At 40.3% G+C, this 20,293-nt stretch overlaps 1 protein-coding gene across 4 annotated transcripts in view; it reads left to right on the plus strand.

Moving 5' to 3' along the window:
- ryr1b (ryanodine receptor 1b (skeletal)) overlaps window positions 1-20,293 on the plus strand; it is a 77,149-nt gene that overhangs the window by 49,701 nt on the left and 7,155 nt on the right. The window contains exons 70-93 of one of the 4 annotated variants that reach the window (XM_083913937.1): window positions 570-657; window positions 752-844; window positions 1,249-1,263; window positions 2,740-2,910; window positions 3,051-3,110; window positions 3,214-3,348; window positions 3,506-3,618; window positions 3,731-3,827; window positions 3,946-4,052; window positions 4,142-4,193; window positions 4,428-4,508; window positions 7,392-7,491; window positions 8,465-8,544; window positions 8,679-8,755; window positions 8,888-8,961; window positions 9,474-9,491; window positions 12,699-12,779; window positions 12,912-13,000; window positions 14,072-14,200; window positions 14,628-14,732; window positions 18,123-18,204; window positions 18,299-19,602; window positions 19,688-19,791; window positions 20,096-20,264. In XM_083913937.1, coding sequence (XP_083770063.1) covers window positions 570-657; window positions 752-844; window positions 1,249-1,263; window positions 2,740-2,910; window positions 3,051-3,110; window positions 3,214-3,348; window positions 3,506-3,618; window positions 3,731-3,827; window positions 3,946-4,052; window positions 4,142-4,193; window positions 4,428-4,508; window positions 7,392-7,491; window positions 8,465-8,544; window positions 8,679-8,755; window positions 8,888-8,961; window positions 9,474-9,491; window positions 12,699-12,779; window positions 12,912-13,000; window positions 14,072-14,200; window positions 14,628-14,732; window positions 18,123-18,204; window positions 18,299-19,602; window positions 19,688-19,791; window positions 20,096-20,264 — 3,424 coding nt within the window. The remainder of the gene's footprint in view (window positions 1-569; window positions 658-751; window positions 845-1,248; window positions 1,264-2,739; window positions 2,911-3,050; window positions 3,111-3,213; window positions 3,349-3,505; window positions 3,619-3,730; window positions 3,828-3,945; window positions 4,053-4,141; window positions 4,194-4,427; window positions 4,509-7,391; window positions 7,492-8,464; window positions 8,545-8,678; window positions 8,756-8,887; window positions 8,962-9,473; window positions 9,492-12,698; window positions 12,780-12,911; window positions 13,001-14,071; window positions 14,201-14,627; window positions 14,733-18,122; window positions 18,205-18,298; window positions 19,603-19,687; window positions 19,792-20,095; window positions 20,265-20,293) is intronic. The other 3 variants (XM_083913939.1, XM_083913938.1, XM_083913940.1) reach the window with 3 other exon arrangements.

A 20,293-nucleotide genomic window follows, 5' to 3' on the forward strand; every position in this document is an offset into this window, starting at 1 on the left:
ATGGGGCGACCGATCCACCGGCCGCACCAACAAAACCACATGTTTGACTGTAAAAAAATACAAATTAAATCTTCCAAAGCCGAGTGGTTATTCTGGATTGCGAAGAAAAGTCAAATGTCACCAGTATACAATGTCATAAAATGTCTATTGGTATATTTACAAAATCCATGTATGTGATCAGATTATATTCGCAAGAGCATTTAAAAGAGCGTTCTCAAATCTCTTCCTCTCTCCAGTCAGACATGTAAATCCCCTTCTTCTTCATCCTCAGATGTTTGTTTTCTTACAGTTTCATGAGAGCAGCTTGATAGAAATGCCCACTCGCTCAATGTGAATTCTCCAGACAATGACGTGCTCTATTCACACATGGGCTCAATCGGAAATTACACAGACTTTGTACTTGGGACCCTGCAGAGTAAAGTTCGTTTGACGTTCAATCCAACTGATTTGGAAATTTGCGTCCTCACATACAGTTCCTCAGGGTAATGTCTGATGTTGGGTTTGCAGGGCATGTTTGAAAGGGGCTTATGATTCAAGTGATTGAGTTAATCCATTGTTGTTGTCTGTAGGGCAAGGTGGCTGACCTGTCCAGACCCAGATGCAGAGGAACTTTTCAGGATGGTGGGAGAGGTCTTCATTTTCTGGTCCAAATCCCACGTGAGTCTTTCTGTTTCCTGTGGTCTTTAATGATTCAGGGATTTTTGTCTGTCCTTTGCCATCTAACAGCTTTCTTGTGTTATATTTATTACAGAACTTTAAGAGGGAGGAGCAAAACTTTGTGGTGATGAATGAGATCAACAACATGTCTTTCCTGACTGCTGACAGTAAGAGTAAGATGAGCAAGGTGAGAGCGGACAAACGGACAAATGACCTGACAAAACATTTACTCATCTACATCATTTACTCACCTTCTCCATATGTTGATCTGTAACAAAATACGAAACTAAACGCTAATAATTAATATTTCATTAACACCACCAACACCAAGCGGGAAAGATTTAAATCAAACCCCTCTTGATGTTTTCTCTGTTATTTCCTTTCTTTCCTTTAAGTTGATATGGCTAAGAAAATGGTAAGATAAATAATCACTTTCCAGAAATGTTAGAGTGATAGGCTGTTACATAACTAATATCATCCTTTGCCAGGACAATGTAAGTGGCAGTACATAGTGTTTAGGGAGTAGTAGGAGTGTCGCTAACTGTGTTTTCTCCTTATATCCTGTGTCGGGGTTGGACGCTGGGCCACTAGGCCGGAGATGGAGAGGTTAGACTGTGTTTGTGCACGAGCGCTGTGCTGATCGCATGGCACCCTGGGTTTTGGGAGGCATTTCATCAAGCTCTCCCCTGGACTACCACACTTCTTACACACAGACTTTAGCAAAGTTACAATAATGTCTATCTGTGGTAGGAAATTATGCTGTATAATGTAGATTTACATAGAACTGTTATATTAAGAATGTTTTCCTTGAGTGTGACATATTGTGATTGTATTTGAGTAATTTGGTGGGAATGTGTTAGAGATGTGCGCCTTGGTCATAATGTGTGTGTTGGTTGTATATGTGTGAGTAGGGGTCAGGAGCGGCTTGATGAAAGCTCTTTGCTGTAGATCGTAGTGGCCTGAGAGGTTTCATGGCGCTCGGTTGAGCAGTCGTGTACCTCAGTTGGAGTTGCATTCCTGCAGCCGAGCACCATCACCCTTTTTTTCTTTGATTAGTAAACAGTTTGCCTTTAGATCGTCCCTGTTGGATACACTTGTGGAGCCCATGCTACTGTGCCATCTGTGATGTTCAAATGTGTTATTGACGCTTGGATTTCTTTCAGCTTTTTGTGGTAAAGATTCCTGCGCTGGGGGACTCTTCTCTTTTCAATATTATCATCGGCATTGTCTCCACTACCTCCTTACACCAAAAAGGCCATACCATCCATTGCTGTCACATTTAGATTATCTTTGTCCATCAGCAGCATGATGTCAGGGGAAGCTAGCTCAACATGACCAGTCATCATATTTACTAACTGGACCATGTCTAATTCATTGACACCATTATATTGATAAATCATCAGTTATCTAATCACTGTTTGATGTTTTTTTTCCCCGTGGTTGCTCTAAGATAAATACGAAAAACCTCCTCTCCTTGGCTATCAGATGGGCATTGCTGTGGTAAGCTTCTGTTACCTGATCATCACAATGCCTCTCTCTGCCCAAAGAGCAGATTTTACCCACGTACACACACTGCGCTGAGGGGCAGAGAGCTTGCTGTGAGGCCAGACAACAGTCAGTAATGAGCATTTGGCAGCCTCAGGACAGGAGAGTGTGAGAAGAGCTCCAGGGCGATGGAGCTGACCCCATAGACTTGTGCTGTTCTTGTGTGCTGTCCAATGGACAGTATGTGCCCTGTCTGGTCGCTGCACTACTAACAGTGAGGCTGCATTGTGTGTAACGACGTTAGCTGATGCAGCACTGGAGCACCTGAAATACCACCAGAAGTTGATGTTTACAAGAAAATGTAGATCTGTCTGATTACTTTCACTTATTTGATTAAGCATGTTGCGATATTGTGTCAAATGGTTCTTGTTGTATCAATATCCTGTTGTGTTTTGTGTTAGCAGCAGTCTTTCTTTACTACTTTTGCCCCCGACGTCACAAAAATATTTTCTGAAAAGGAACTGTTGATGTGTGAGGAGCAGGGGCTTGTAACTCAAACAGCGATGGATGAGTCTGAAGTCTTCTTTCTTTCTTTAGTCTGGAGGCTCAGAGCAGGAGCGTACCAAGAAGAAGCGGCGGGGGGATCGCTACTCTGTGCAGACCTCCCTGATCGTAGCAGCATTAAAGAAGATGCTTCCTATCGGCCTCAATATGTGCTCTCCTGCAGACCAGGAGCTCATCAATCTTGCCAAGATCAGATACTCACTGGTACTTTGATGTGTTTCTGCTGACTGTATTTTGTCCCAACATGGAAACACAGGCACATTTATCCATTTATAGATTGATTTCTGAATCAATTAATCAAGTTCAAATACATCATTAATGTTGTTTGGTCTCATCCTTTGTAGAGAGACACAGATGAAGAGGTGAGGGAGTTCTTGCACAATAATCTGCATCTGCAAGGCAAGGTTAGTAGACATTTTAATAGTTTTGCGTGTTAAAGAAGAATAGAAATATACAGTGTCCCTTGTAAATATCTCAACACAAATCAAACATATTGGACCTCCTCAGGTGGAGGACCCAGCTATGCGCTGGCAGATGTCTCTTTATAAGGAGATGTCCGGAAAGGCCGAAGACGCAGAGGACCCTGAGAAGGTGGTAAAAAGGGTACAAGAGGTGTCTGCTGTCCTTTACCACATTGAGGTGGTGAGTAAAGACACAAGCTCAAGTGCTCTTCAAGCAAACACACATGACTGTATATGTGATGTAGGCAATATTTGGTCACAGCTTAATTGGTTAGAAAATGTTTTGCTAAAAAAAAAGTAGGACTACTTTGCTCAGAAGATGTTTTTTCTTGCATTAGACGGAGCATCCCTTCAAGTCAAAGAAAATGGTGTGGCACAAGCTGCTGTCCAAACAGCGCCGCAGGGCGGTGGTGGCGTGCTTCAGGATGACGCCGCTGTACAACATCCCTGCGTAATGATTCCCTTCATACTCACAAAAAAAAGATCTATAAAAGAATCAGAAGGCTTTACATGAGCCATTACAACCCTTCTGTATTAAGTCTCAGCGGCCTCTTCTCTCACAGGCACAGGGCCACCAACATGTTCTTGGACGCATACAAACGCAACTGGCTAGAGACTGAGGGGTACTCATTTGAGGACAAGATGATTGACGACTTATCAGTAAGTCATCCTCCAACTCAATTCTTACCTCTCAATTTGTACAAGTGGCATTAATGGCACGCTGTCCATAGTGTATACAAAGGTTTTTCTTATGATTCATGTTCTCTCCAATAATTAGAAAGCACTGGAGGAAGAGGAGGAAGAGGAAGAGGAGACCGAGACTAAGCCTGACCCCCTTCATCAGCTGATTCTTCATTTCAGCCGCACAGCTCTCACAGAAAAGACGTAAGGGCATCTCTCTTCTTCCTCGACTCACATGTGACCCCTTCCTCAGTGAGACTTGTTGATTCCTGTTCTGCGTTTTCTCATTACAGTAAACTAGACGTTGACCATCTCTATATGTCTTATGCTGATATTATGGCAAAGGTAAGGGAGCAGCATCTTAAAATTTAAATTTTTAATTTAAAATCTTAAACTTTATCCTTAAAAATGTTTTAGTTACCCAGCATGATCCCCGAACATACCTGATATTGGTTCCTTCTTCAAGTCAAATAAATTTATGATAATGGAAATTGCAATTCAAGCTGTTGCATCCACCTTTTGGGAGAAATGTCTATGTGAATGAGTTATTTCACAAGCTGTGCTGTCCTCTCCCTCCAGAGCTGTCACATTGGTGAGGAGGACGAAGGGGGAGAACAGGAGGGGGAGGAGCCATCCTTTGAGGTGCGACAGACAGAGATGGTATGGGGGGACCAGGGGAGGGGAGACAGGGGAGTCAGCGGAGAAGCAGCTCCCCACGCACTGAGTGACCACACCACAACATCACACTCAGCACACACCCCCCCACCACAACATTTCTCTTTTTTCTCTTCCTGTCTTTTCTCTCGTCCACTCTTGTCTATTCCCTGCTAAGGTGGACTGACCTGTGCATGCCTTTGCTGGACTCTGCCCACCAGTCGGATCAATGTCGCTGACTCAATTTGTTTTATCTCCTAAATTGCATGACATGAGTGCAGAGAGACGGTGCAGCTAAAGACAACAAAATGAATCCCAGGTCAAAACAAACACTGGCTCATTGCTAGGTGTTTGATTTTAGAATCACAGTTTCCAAGCCTGATGTGCTTCTGAATTTTTAGGGGTTGATTGAAGTCTGTTATATCCCAGTATTGAAATACATTCAGCAGCAGTTAGATTAATGTACATGCCACATCCCTGAGAACAATGAAGTGTAAGTGCCATTTCTGTAATACTGAGCTTAAAACCTACAAGTAATACAAACATTTCACACATATATTCTTTTGGTAAAGGTTTTTCAAAATAAAATACACCTTCATGTTTGTTGTAAACCAACATGAGCAGATTTATTCAGGCATTTTAGCAGTGACACAGTGCAAAACCTTATGTTAATATGGGGAAATGTGCTCAGTAGCATCCTAAAAACAAACCCTTAATTAATCAACCCCTTAGTATAATTATAAATTTGAACAAATATCTCGTCGATTTGTCTCTCCTCTAGAGCCAGGTTTGGACACTGTGATGTTGTAGGTATAGAAATCCATGGCTTCTCCTGGAGGGCAGCATTACTTCATTGAGTTCAATGTTGATTCTTATTTAGTATTATTTTCATCAGCAGAACATAATTTCTATTCCTTTTTGGTATTTGATATGTGCTCAGAAATGTGATGTTGTCACCCAAGACTTAATTAAGCAGCTATTTTTGGAAACTCTGATAACAGTTATCAAGCAAAGCCATGGAGCAGGTTTAGAACCAGCCCTCTTGTGCTGATCTTGTGTCTGTGGTCAGTCTCTCCCAGGCTTGCACCACCCTTCCTGACTCACACCCCCATGTACTCACCTGCTAATCGGGCTGCGTTGACCCATATGGACTCACCTGATAACCGGAATCTAACAACTGACAAGTAACTGATTTTGTTTGTCTTTACTTTGAATTGGACAACGTTAACGAGTCTCCCTCTCTGTGCTCACCAAGGACTACAGTAAAAGCCTGCACAGTCAGCCGTACACACACTGTCCCGAACCCAAGCCCACACTCATGCAAGCATACACTGAGACACATCCAGACCCACTCACACCCTTAATCACATATGATCTCTTTTCACTCATCACAAAGACACATAATTTGTTCGAAAGATGAGCAGAACCTCTGTAAGTACAGAAAAGTTGCTCCAAAATAAAAAGACACAGTCAGGCTTATGAGGGAGGGGGGCGGAGGGAGGGGTAGCTTCAGTCTGGGATCTGGGTGCTTTGGGTGGGGCTTTATGCATGGTGTGCAGTTGGTGGGTCAGATCTAACCTCTTTTGTCAAGAGGATGGTTGTTCAAAGCAGCTATACTGTATCATTATTGGCACAGGGAGTAATGTATTATAATATAGGACAGTGAAGTAAAGTACAATAGAGCTGGGCAATATGATAATTTATCGTCTTTTGATAAAATCATATATCGAGATATCGTGATACACATTCACGTCATTTAGATTGATAATAACAAACACATACTAACTCAAAATAGAGTATAACATATATTTTTGCACTAAAATTCTTAATAAAATTAGAAAATACTTACTATTTTTAATTTTTAGAACATGTTATCTAGATATGAAATCATCTTTATTGGGATAGAAAATGTTTGCCATATTGTCCAGCCCAACAGTACAGTGGACATAACAGTGAAGTAGAGTGCTGTATTATGTTGCACAAATAAAGGAGTATAATACAGTATTGCACCGCACCGTACAGTGTATATTTTAGCTTTGGATCTTCCATCAGGTCTCCATATGATGTATGTCTCTTTTCTTATCTGAACAAGTGCCCAGCCCTGTGAGGCTGCTGAAGGGAGCATAACTGTAGGGCTCTGAGATAGGAGTTGGACTGTTGGATAAAAGGATATGCATGCTGTGTTCCTCAGACGACTGCTGTTGCTTCCTCGTAAGAATGTGTGAAATGTGTGGTGTGCCCTGGGAAGAAATGTTTGCTGCCATTGAATGTTTGTTGCCTCTGAAAGATGTCAAGAGCTGGAATAACTGTCTTCATTACTAATACACATTATGTTCCAATGGAAGAGAATATATGTGTGTGCGTGTGTGTGAGTGTGTGTGTGTGTGTCTCTATCTTTGTAAGAATTGATCAGTTTTAGTATATTATACTTTAAAGGCCCAGTGCTGCAGACAGCTCCTGAGCTAAAATCTTCGTTGGAGTTTTTTTTTTAAAGTTAGGTTCTTTCAGGAGCATGAAGGAAATAGTTCAACATTTGAGAAACTACAATAATATGCAATTTTGACCTTGGGGATACTATTAAATCTGGTGACTTCCCTACAAGGACAGGCCTGATGAGCTGCAGTAGTTATTTTGCTCCTTATTTTACAGGCTTCTAGTCTGTAAGGACATTAGATTAATATTGCTGTTAATCAAGACCAGGTAGTTTAAACCCTGGATGTCTTGTATGTTGTCATCATTAGAAACATCTTTGTGTGCAGTCAATAGATGGTCATAGCTAGGAGAGAAATATGAGGACGTGTGTGTGTGCTTGTGTGTGAGTGAGTGCGGGGGGCAGTGCAGTCCCTGTTGGCAGGGTTACAGCTGTGCCCCTCCTGCTCTGCTCCACAGGATAAGGAGATGGAGAAACAGAGGCTTCTGTACCAGCAGTCCCGTCTGCACAACCGTGGGGCTGCAGAGATGGTGCTGCAGATGATCAGTGCCTGTAAAGGTAGCTGCTGTATACACTCACACATATGCACACATGCACACCATCACACACCTTTGACTTAAATCATTTCCATATAGGCTGTCTGTATCGTAGCCTCATGAATGAGTAACTACCTGACTAATCCGTTACAAACCTTTTTTCAAGCTGTGTAAGCTTGTTTATTCTATACTATAGTTCCCTGCAGCCTTGTCACTTGAATGCTAGGATAGAGATGTAACATGCATTGCTTTTCCCAGGTCCAAATCAGATCAGCAGTGTTTGAGATACTAAACAATAAATGAAATATTGATGTTGTACTTTGCCTCAATGAGTGTAATGAGTGTATAAAAATGCTGAAAAGCAGTGGAGAGACCATTCTCAAAGCTTTGGGGGTAAATAAATGCTGCAATTTCGTTAAATCTCAGCACAAAGCAAAACAATGATTAATAGAAGATCAGTAATATGTGATAAATGTATTGTGATGTCAACGACGACTTATCTCTACATTGTTTTCATTGTTGGGCCACAAATTGTTAAACACCCCCAGAGATGGAATGTAACTAAAGTACATTTATACATACATATGCACAGCAAGGTGCTTGTACCTGACTTGACTATTTACATTTTATGCACTTTTTACTCCACTGCATTTATCTGACAGCTATAGTTATTTTTAGATTCACTTTATTTATACAAAATAGAACGAACAAATACATTCAGACAGTAAAAAAGTAAGTTCCACCTTTACCAGCTTCAACAATAAAGTGATGCTTACACATGGATGCATCAATAAAATGCGCCATTCTGCATAATGTGCACTGCTACTTTTATGTTACTGCTAATACTTTTTTACCTCTACTCAAAAATATTGAATGCAGGACTTCAGTTTTAACAGTATTTGTACACCGTTGTGTTGGTACTTGTGGTGGTACTTTTACTTAATCTGAGTACTCTTTCCAACTCTGCACACAGCTGATCTCTGGTCTTATTTCAGGCGAACCAGGAGCCATGGTTTCTTCCACACTCAAACTGGGAATCTCCATCCTCAACGGAGGCAACTGTGATGTACAGCAGGTAAATAGACCTTATGACAGCTTTTCATAAATTTAAGGTAATTCAATTTAATGAGAACGCTAGATAAAAGAGCTCAACTAAATGTCACATGTTTCAGTCAATATTTTGTCTTCTGTCTCCTTGCCTGTGTGCAGAGAATGCTGGACTATCTGAAGGATAAAAAGGATGTGGGATTCTTCCTTAGCGTTCAGGCTCTGATGCAGACCTGCAGGTCTGTAAAGATTTTTGTCGTTAACCTCTTGTTTTTCATTGTTGAGGTTCGTAAGACACTCACAACATTGCTTTGAGAAGGGCTAATTGGAAGTAAACCTTGTTAAACTTATTGAATCTTGGATTTTTGCAGCGTTTTGGACTTGAATGCATTTGAGAGACAGAACAAGGCTGAGGGACTTGGGATGGTTTCAGAGGAAGGCACTAGTGAGTATGATCCACAGCTTCTCTCAGTCACACACGTTCTGACCACACTGATGTACACGCTGCTACATATGCACACACAAACACACACTGCCATATTGAGCAGATAGACTAGATCTTTATGATGTTGTGCATAGAACGATGAAAACCATTATCATATTCCTGTTCTCCTACTGCAGTGCATTGGTTTGTGACATAATCTGACATGTTTCCAGCTCCAGTGTATAGTCTGATCTTGTGTGCATATCTGTGTGTGAGTGTGCCTGTTTGTGGATGCCTGGTTGCAGGTATGTTTTCATGTAAGAGCCAAGACACTCTTGTATTAGTCACAGCATTTTGACTATTGATGTATGAAACTGTTAATCATCCACTGACGGCCATGAGATTTCTGGACTCACTGCGTCTTCCTTTGTCTTTCTCTCTCCCTCATCTCGTTCACTTTGCCCGTTTCAACCCTTTACCCCTCATGCTCATGTGTTTCCCGCCCGTCAATTTGACGCTGTCACTGTTTTCAGATAAGAAGCTAGAACGTGGTAAATGATCTCATATATTTACTTTCTTTCTTTCACTCTTTTCTGTCCCTCCCTGTCCCTCTATCGCCTGTCTTTTCCTTGCTGTGACCTTAATATGCATTTCATTTCACACTCAAGGACCCAGTGAAATCAAACTTTACAGTCGCCTGTTACCCTTTGAAGTGATTGTAAGGTTGGATTATCCTCCTTGAGTGTTTTATCACAGATCTACTGTAACTCCGACACTCTCAGTCTTGTGACTGATCCTTAGGAAGGGAAGGCAGTAACAGTTCTCTCGAGGAGATCACGGAGAACTAACTGACCGACCTTGTGTCCTAGAAACTCTGAAATGAATTGCAACAGCAGTAGTGACTCTCTAAACCCTATGTCTCTTATTCGCATTCAGATTCAAATGTACTTGACCCACAAAGCTAGACCATCTGTGTAAAGCCCCGGCATATAAATCTTCACATTCCCTAAAATGTATCCTAACTTCTGACCATTTTAATAACATTTTTACCAAGATTTCATTTCCAGTACAGCAGTGTACATTGGATAAAAAGTGCAACAACTCCAGATCAGACCTAGTCCATACATAGACAGGTCATTTTGTAAACAAAGCTTTTTCTATGCGTTTTTTCCTTTTGTCTTTATCTTTTGGAAAAGATATTAAGAAACTCAGTTTTCAGTGTTGTCGTGTAGAAAGGGAAAACAGAGGTTTTGGGCTTGTAAGTGTGCACAGTTATCTTTGTGAGGCGTCACGAATTAGGCAACATTTTCTGCAGTGGTGGACGTTAGCAAAATAGTGCTGGTTCTAACAGATAACAGGACTTTTTACATGTTTACATAGTACAGTAACTTTTTCACTATATTTTGAAACAGAGGCATCGAATGCACTACAGAGCGGTCAATGTGCAACTGCAACCAGGTAGCCTTCTGGTAATAGCTTCTTATGCAGGCTGATTGGCCCACATCTTCTTCTTTGCGTGATTGGTCAACATGGCTTTAGGGTTAGGGTTATATCGTCACCTGTTGGTTTGGAATGCTCTCGACAGCAAATCTGTTTCAATGAAAACACAAAAGCCCATAATACAGGACATGATTGTGCGAACTGAGAAAGAGTAATCAATTGTCAAGGTTTTTTAAAGACAGCAGTATTGCTGAATCATGTACCCTGTAATTATGTATTCTGTAATCATAACCTGTTAACTCTGTTGTATGTGACCTCGGTCCTTTGCTTGCTCCAGACACAATTTACCCCCCGACACTGATATGAATGCCGCCATGTTTTTGTGTTATGTTGTCATGATTCAATCTGAGCATGTTTGTGCATTTTTGATAAAGTCGCCAGTTTCTGATGCTAATAGAGAGGTGTAAAAATTGATTTTGTAATGGATGGGGTTTTAAATGATAGAAAGTCAAGTTAGACTACACTGCCCACACAAAAAAGCTTCTCACATCCTGTAAGAAGATTAGTCGTTATTTTTTAATTCCACCTTGTCAACTGCAGGGATTAACAGGGATTCAATTTTTTTAGTGCATATTTTTCCTCCAAAGATCCATACTCATATCTTTGAAGGGTTTGCAGAGTTCAGTAGATCTGTCCTGCATGATCGCGTGTTGTTGTTGTTGTGTTGTGCAGTTATCTCTGTATGTCTGTGTTCACTGCCAACATTTGTGTGTTTTCCTCAGTCATGTACAGTTTTCTGTCTTTGTTTATCTGTGTATTCACTGTCCATTTAAATGTGATGTGACGCGTGTTTGATTGTTTTTGATCGGCTTTTCGTTTGAGTTTTGTTGAATAGTTTTCTGTAAAAAGTACCTGGAAACTTGGACGGGTAAGGTCTCTCAGTAAAATCCCTTCCCTGTTAAAAAAAGGCCTTTGTGGTTTTCACTAACATATCTAATGGGGGGGGGGCTGTTTTGTGTACAGTCACAGACAAACATGCATACATACTATACAAGTACACAAATCCCTGTCCCTCAGTGTCATCACACACACTCTTTCCCTTAGTTTGATCTACTGTTATTGATCAAGGTTGTCGAAAGTATCAGTACTTTTCAATACCACATATTTCAAAACAATACAATATCCACATTTGATAGTATTAAAAGTACAAAACTATAAAAACAGATCTACAATCATATTTTTAACCCAAGGCTGCACAGATGAAACAACAGGAGGGAAAATCTACGGTGTTGGTTTGTGTTCAGTGACTTTTTCTGAACCAGCACTGTGTTTATAAATGTTGTTTATAAAAAGAAGTGGGTGACAAATGATCCTATTTTGTGTTCAAGGACTTTTTTTGGCTGTGGTATTGAAAGAGGTATCAAGTTATTTATTTTTTAACGCAAGGAAGTTTAAGATTCTAGTATCATGACAACCTTATTATCAATAATATTTCACTACTTAAGCCGGCACCTCAGCTTTATGCTGTGTTTATTGTGTATCAATAGATACAGTACATAGTAAATGTTGATGTTAATGTTGGATTACCATAATCACCAATTCACCAGACTCTTAATTAACACAGTTGATGCTTAATCTAAAAATCTAAAATCTTTTTTCTGTTTTAACAAGTTGTTTCAGATAAAGCCTTATTTCACTTAAAACTAGAAAAAAATAAATAAACTCAGCAATGTTTCTCAGCAAGTTTTCCTTGTTACAAGACAATATATTACAAATGTTTCAATAAAATGACTGTATTCTATAAAAAGTTGGTTTGACTTTTGAACTGGTGAAATCATTTTGCCTGATAGGCAGAATTATTTTACTATTTGTCTAAAAATGTAATTTTAGGAAAAAGAAATAGATTTTAAAAAGACTTGTTAAGATGGAGACACTTACCAGTGTATTGTTTTAGTGTGAGAACCTTCGTGTTCCCTTTATTAATGACTGAATATACCTCAATAAAAAGGAAGGATTATTAAATCATAATTTGCACTAGATTTTGTTGGAATAATGTTTTTATTATCATTTTTTTCTGCACGTCACTGTGCTCATATATAGTGATGAAAGAGAAAGATAAAAAGATAGGTGGTGGGAAGAAAAGAGTAATATACACTGGTATTGTCTTTTAATACACCTACTACCATGTGCTTATTTTTGTTTACCACTGTGTATTCTAACAGAATAACACAGCAGCGTCCACATGTACCCTGTACTGGGACTGTTGAAACTTTCTCTTCAACAAGGCTGATTTGCACTTCCTGTGTTCCTCCTCCCAGATGAGAAAGTGATGGCGGACGATGAATTTACATGTGACCTCTTCCGCTTCCTCCAGCTTCTTTGTGAGGGGCACAATAACGGTGAGTGTCTTTTCCAAACACGGGGGTGGTTTAAAGTGACCTTCAAGCAAAGAGAGTGCTCGCTCACATCAATAGTACTGTGAATAACTATATTTCTATTGTTGAAAACTCTTTCCTTTTTTCTGTTTTCAGATTTTCAGAACTACTTGAGAACTCAGACAGGCAGCACCACTACCATCAACATCATCATCTGCACTGTGGACTACCTGCTGCGTCTGCAGGTCACTCTCATATTCTGATAGTGGCTCTCTGATCTGAGGCCCATTGGCTCCTGGCTGTAGCCTCCCTTTGCAAAAACACACTTTGTTAGTTGATGTGGAAATGTGATTTCCCAGAGCATGAAGTAGGCTAGCACTGTGAGATTTTTACAGACAATTAGTCATCAGCACACACATTTATTTCAGGAAATATAGATTTCTTTTTTTCTTAAAGTGCCAATCCTTAAGTTTTCTGTCCTGGGTGATTTGGCGACATCAGTCTGTAAAATCAAATGCTGTTTACGACTACAGGTCCCACAATATGCAGAATACTTGGAGCAGCAAAACAAACTATTGTCGTTTTTATAAAGAATTCATTCAATAATAGGCCTTTTCTGTCATTCTGTGAGTAACCATGATCTGATTTTATGCTGCATACAGCATGAGTTTGGTTGGTTACCTGGCTGAGAAGTGGGAGGTGTACAACCTGCAGCTCACTGTGGATGCCCCGGACCTCCCGTTGCTCCCTGACATATTTACAGATGATCTGCTGTCAAAAAATGCCCAAAATGATTGTTGTCTTATAGAGACATTTTTTGAGGAACAGTAGTTGTCATTGTCAAGCTCACGGACAAACACAGCATTTCCTGTAAATACTTCACAATAAAGGTCAACTTGTGTTTCACCAGTTAAATGTTTGTAATGTGACGTTGCAGCAGTAATGAGTGTTAGTAGCAACTTATAGCTTTTGTTCCATGAATGTCACCACAGATTTGTAATACTGCAAATATATTAATATAATACTTTCATCAGTGGGCCATAGGCTCAATCCCCACCGCGTTACCTCCTTCGAAGATAGTGACTTAACAGACATTTATTTAAATGAATGTCTCTGACATTATTACTTTATAATTACTTTAAGTAAGGTTACATACATTGATGATATAAATGTCCTCGGACTACACTTTTCTGTGATATCAGTATAACTTCATATACAAAAAATACATTCAGTATACTATAATTAGTGCCAGTTTAATAGTAAGATAGACCTCAAAAGTAACACCATGTTTTCTTTCTCCTCCATCCCGTATGCAGGAGTCGATCAGTGACTTTTACTGGTACTACTCGGGAAAAGACATTATTGATGAGCCTGGTAAGAGGAATTTCTCCAAAGCAATGACTGTGGCCAAGCAGGTCTTCAACAGCCTGACTGAGTACATCCAGGTAAGAAACTTTGTGTTTGCATGACAGATGGATTAAACGTTGAATCGTGATACAGAACATGATTTTGATGTGACTCCAGGCGTTAAATTCCCATCTTCATGTGCTGCTGATGAGATCGGAAAAGAAAAAGAAAAAAGAAAAGGAGGAATTACAAGTTTTTCCTGTCAAAATATAACTAAAAAACTCTACTTTCACCACGTACATTTTAATGTCAGGATATGCAAATCAAACCCCAAAAAACACCATCCTCAATGAAATGAATTGATAAAGTTCAAACTTCTGTCCTCACTGAAAATAACCTCCTAATAACACATAGGCAGATTAAGTTCCGGGATATTTACTCTGAAACACAAGACGCTGTTGAAATATATCTCCTCACACGATGCTAACACTGGAATATTATTCACACTGTTTCTGTGTCTGTCAGGGTCCCTGCACTGGTAACCAGCAGTCTCTGGCCCACAGCAGGTTGTGGGATGCAGTCGTGGGCTTCCTGCACGTCTTTGCTCACATGATGATGAAACTTGCTCAGGTAAGAAGCATCCTAGTTCATCCTTAACCTCTTTATAGCTATACTATTTATTTCCCTGTGTGCTTAATGGATCGTGTCTGTAGAGGATCCAGGAAATTCAGCATTGTCAATGATACAATAATGTGTTTGATGCATTACAGTTGACCAAAAGAGGAATCAAAGCAATTTTCAAATATAAATGGCATATTTTAATTCATTAGTCCACTTTGAGTATACTAATTTTGTGAACTGTCTCTCTCGTGGTTCCTGCAGAGTAAAGTATGTATTTATTTGATTATTCTTTTGTTTAATGATTTGGTTTTTATATCTAAACTAGCTTTTCCCCCCTCTTTTCTTTGTCAGATTGTTTCTGCCTCTTTACTGAGACGTTTTATGTTACAAATAGGTTACCGGAGGGACCTGTAGGCAACAATTCACTTTGTCAGCACAGCATTAAGGGTTTACATTGAATATGGCAGAACTGTACACAGTATAAAGTAAAACATACTTTACAACATAGTATTTTTGATGCTACAGGTTTGAGCTCTTAGACATTACACAGGACTCTGCTTATTTTCCTTATTATCACATTTACAAGAAGCTGTATTATAAAAAGAAAAACTGCCATACAACTATATAATGTATTATTTTCATTTTAATTTCCAGGTAGCCATGGGGTTCCTACATGTATTAGCTATGTTAATTGATTTGAAAAAGTCTGACTTTTGAGGCTAATCATATCGGTTTATCATTCTACTGCTGAATTATTTGGGGCTCCTCATCTGCGCTCTTTCACTGTGTTCTACATAAAATTATCAGTTCACCAGATTACATGAATTTAAGTTAAGATGGCAGAAACAATTTGAGGAAAAAACGTTTCTCTTTCTTTCTCTTTAATATTCTTTCTGATTCTGTATAATACAGTTAATCCACCTCACCTGATTTAAGTATAAATTCATTTCTTAGTACTGACCAGTGATTAGGGTTTGATTGTGCTTTGGACAAACGTTTGTTTGCCTTGAATAATGTGTGTCTGCAGTCTGTAACGTGTTTGAGCTAACAAGGAGCTGCAGTGTCTCCTACTCTAGTGTCTAATTTTGTGTGACAGCGTTGATTGCTACTGATGCTATTGTTTAAAATGCATTTTTGTATTTTTATATCTGTAAAAAAGGATATAATAACTTTTGGATCAGCACTTGGTCATATATAGTTTTTCAGAACCCCTGTGTTGACACCCTAGACTGTGTATTAAGGTCAACGACACGTCTCCACTTCCTCCCACAGTAAAGTGAAGCCAAAATATCCTGAATATGGGCACCGATATGTTGTGATTTTGCAACCAGAGTCCGTGTAGATGTCGATGTAGCATCAAATAACCAATACTTATTAGAAAAAATGAACACTTGAACAAACATCATTGTGATAAGATATACCTAAAATGATAGAAACCATCTTTGGGAAATAATTATTGGATGTGTATTTTGACTTTTAGTTTGGTCCATGGCTCATTCACAAACATAAAGGGGATGTGATTTATGACCTATACTGCAGCCAGCCACCAGGGGCCGTCTATCTTTACATACAGCCTATGGTTGACACCAAAAATACTATGGAAGCCCTGAGAGGCTATTGACGCTATTGAAAAAATCTGGTGATCCATTTTCCAAGTCTAAATTGTTTTCTCTCTTGTGTTTATGACTGAAGCACTGGTGAAAAGAAAGTTTGGGCAGGTGATAAACATATTTTTTGTGTTTGTTGTAATACTCATTTCACCCACAAGAGGCTGATGTGCACCATTACCTCAGAGGTAGAGCGGGTTCGATCCCCGTCCTTAACTGAACACCAAATTGCTCCGAAATTGTGTAAATGTGGTGTGAATAGTCAGATTAGATAAGATGGTAAGTAGGTGTCCACTGCCATCAGTATGAATGTCTTGGTGAATGTGACAAATAGTGTAACGTGCCTTGAGTAGTTAGAATAATAGAAAGGGGCTATTTAAGTACAATTCCATTTACCATTTATTCTCAATAGGGCTTAAAACATTCATATTTTCTTCCAGGTGAGTTTTAATTCCTCCATACACTCTAAGCACAAGGTACGGTATATTGTGTGTTAGCAAGTTATGTAACATTACTTTCATGTCTTTCTTTTAGCAAGAAATGGATTTCAATCACCGCTAGAACACGGAAGAATTATTGGCAAAACCTTTTTTCCACCTGTTCATAAGTCTTCAACCCACGAGGAAAAACAATCTGACTTGGATAATGACAATAACTTTTTTCTCAATTGCCTCTTAGTGCTTCCGTGCATATCATATATTTAACAAGAGGTTTTAAAATAAATACATTAGAGGACGGGAGAACTGGCAGGAACTGTAGTTTAGAATAAAAAGATTAGAATAAAATTGACATACAATCTGTAAATAATCTCCAGCTTTAGACAAATACAAAAATGAAGTAAAAATGTTGATAACATTTTTATTTCCATGTGTAACCTTATTAGATGCACCCTGATCCTGGACAACGAAATGGCGTAAGAATCTGTGTCAATTCGCCAGAACCATCTCATTTAGAGACCCTTCATGTTTTGTTTTTTAAAGATCTCATGCTTCATCACATTATTTATTAGTCAGCTCAGTATCCCAATCATTTACATTTCCCTCTTTATGTATTCCTTCTGCAGAAGTTCATGGTTTTGCTCTGCATTTGCTCGTATTGTTTTGCTTTTTGAGTTTTTCTAACAAGCCATTGAGTCAGTTACACATTGCTTCTGAATACAGGAACAGTGTGTAACAGGAACAGATACTAACTGTCTATACTGTCTATTCCTTAAGCAGCTAAGTGCCTTGCTTTGCTTCTTTTCATTTAGCTGTATTTCAGTGTGTAGTATATTTAGTTCTTTTGTGTTGTGGAGGTATTAAAAGGTGCCACTGTGGTTTCACAGGTGGCTGATGCTTGCACATCCTGACACAATTTTCCTCTAGATCTTCACCAGCCTGACAGCCACTATAGACTGTCTAAACTATTTCTGGCTCCTGCAAACATGTTTATGTCTTCCTTGCACCCATGCTGCAGCCACTCTTTCAGATAAAGGGGAAAGGCGGTGCTGTCTAGCAGAGGCATTTTCTTTCCTTCCCGCATACCTGTCTGTGTTTCCAGCGTCTGTCTTGCTGTCCATCACATGATGTATACTATTTGTGATGTTGAAAATGCATATTCTTTATTTAAAAATGCAAACCCAGGATCATTTTTGGAGTGGAACACACTCTGAGGTAGCGTCTCTCACTGTTTTATGTCTCAGAAAGAAGCACATATTCTCTCAAATTAAACTTTGATATATCATCAGTCAGTACACGTTAAGAACATTATTTCTACTGCTTGTGTTTTGCTGGGTGCTTTGGCTCTGTTGTAGGACTCCAGTCAAATTGGACTGTTGAAGGAGCTGTTGGATCTGCAGAAGGACATGGTGGTGATGCTTCTGTCTCTACTTGAAGGTATGATGTCCGTCCCAGTCAAGAGATGTCCTCTCCTTTCTGTCACATAGTGTCTATGTATTTCTCATGTCTTCTCACCTTGCACTGCTCTTAGGCAATGTAGTGAATGGCACCATTGCCAGGCAGATGGTTGACATGCTGGTGGAGTCCTCCAGCAACGTGGAGATGATCCTTAAGTTCTTCGACATGTTCCTAAAGCTCAAGGACATAGTGGCATCTGACGCTTTCCGAGACTACGTGTCTGACCCCCGTGGGCTCATCTCCAAGAAGGACTTCTCCAAGGCCATGGACAGCCAGAAGCAATACTCTCCCTCAGAAATCCAGTTCCTCCTGTCTTGCTCAGAAGCTGATGAGAATGAGATGATCAACTTTGAGGAATTTGCAGATCGTTTCCAGGAGCCGGCCAAAGACATTGGTTTCAATATTGCCGTTCTGCTCACGAACCTGTCCGAGCACGTACCCCATGACACTCGTCTTCAGAACTTCCTGGAGCAGGCGGAGAGCGTGCTCAACTACTTCCGCCCTTTCCTCGGCCGCATTGAGATCATGGGAGCCAGCAGGAAGATCGAGCGCATTTACTTTGAAATCAGCGAGGCGAACCGCAACCAGTGGGAAATGCCACAAGTCAGAGAGTCCAAACGGCAGTTCATCTTTGACGTGGTTAATGAGGGCGGTGAGAGTGAGAAAATGGAGATGTTTGTGAACTTCTGCGAGGACACCATCTTTGAGATGAACATTGCTGCATCCATCTCTGAGCCTGAGGGAGATGGTGCAGAAGAAGAAGATGATGAGGAGGAAGAGGAGGGCGGGGGAGATCAAGTAGGGACTGGAGAAGGGGATGAAGGCAATGGAGATGAGGAAGCTGCAGAGTCAGCCTCAGCCTTTGCAGACTTCCTGAAGAGCGTGGTTGATTTCTTTAACATGTTCACCTTCCGTAACCTGCGGCGTCGGTACCGCAAACTAAGAAAAATGACGGTGAAGGAGATGGTGATTGGTCTGGCTACGTTTATCTACACTGTTGTGATGGGTATACTGATGTTTGTGTATGGTATATGCAAGGGCTTCTTCACACTCATATGGAAGGTACTGTTCGGTGGAGGCTTAGTGGAGGGTGCCAAGAAAATAACAGTGACAGAGATCCTAGCCAGTATGCCAGATCCCACACAGGACGAAGTTCACGGCGACCTACCGCCTGAACCGGGGGCTAGAGATGTCCAAGACGCAGATGGAGTAGCAGACCTTTTAGATGTGGGAGGAGAGGAGGAAGAGGAGGATAGTGAGGAGAGGGAAGGGCGCCTGCCTGGTTTCAATACTCCCGGGGGACTTGGAGACTTTGGTGAGACGACCACTGAAGAGCCTCCGACTCCAGAGGGCACGCCGCTGCTGAAGAGAAAATTGGTGAGGTGTTCAGTCTGTTACTGATGTTTAATGTGTACACTCTCCATTATTCAGTTAATTAACTGCAAAACAATTATTGAAACAGATGGAAGCCACAGGAGGAGGACAAGGAGAGGAAGAACAACCTGTTCAGCCTGTTCAGCCTGTTCAACCTGAAGAAGAGGCTCCTCAGGAGACTGAGAAAGCAGAGTAAGTTGTCCGCCTGCTGGGAATCAGTATCAAAACTGAGCAGCCTCAGCTGAAGATAACATGTCCTCAGGCTAACATGGAATCACTCTCAGCTAAAACTGACAGCTATGTTAGCTGCTGACAAATATACAAGCGAATGTAATGTTCACACATCACAGTAAACTTGTAAAGTAATTCTGAATCATCATCATCAATGTAAAATTGATCCCATTGAGTATTCTTTGGAGATATGTCCAAATATTTCAGAGTCCATTATTAAGCTGTTTGTAAGTTACACGTTTTTCCCCCTGTGTGTCTTTTCCAGCACCGAAAACGGAGAGAAGGCAGAGAAGGCAGAGCCTGAACCTGAGGTAAAGGAGGAAGAGCCTGAGGAGGAACCAGCTGTGATCACCAAGACGAAGAAGGAAAAGAAATGTGTCGAAGAGGGCTTCGAGCTGTGGAATGAGCTGGAAGTTCAGAGGATTAAATTCATGGTGAGTAGTGCTCTGTTACAGTATATATT

This window comes from Echiichthys vipera, assembly GCF_963691815.1.
Source record: "Echiichthys vipera genome assembly, chromosome: 5".
In the NCBI taxonomy this organism is placed as follows: Eukaryota; Metazoa; Chordata; class Actinopteri; order Perciformes; family Trachinidae; genus Echiichthys; species Echiichthys vipera.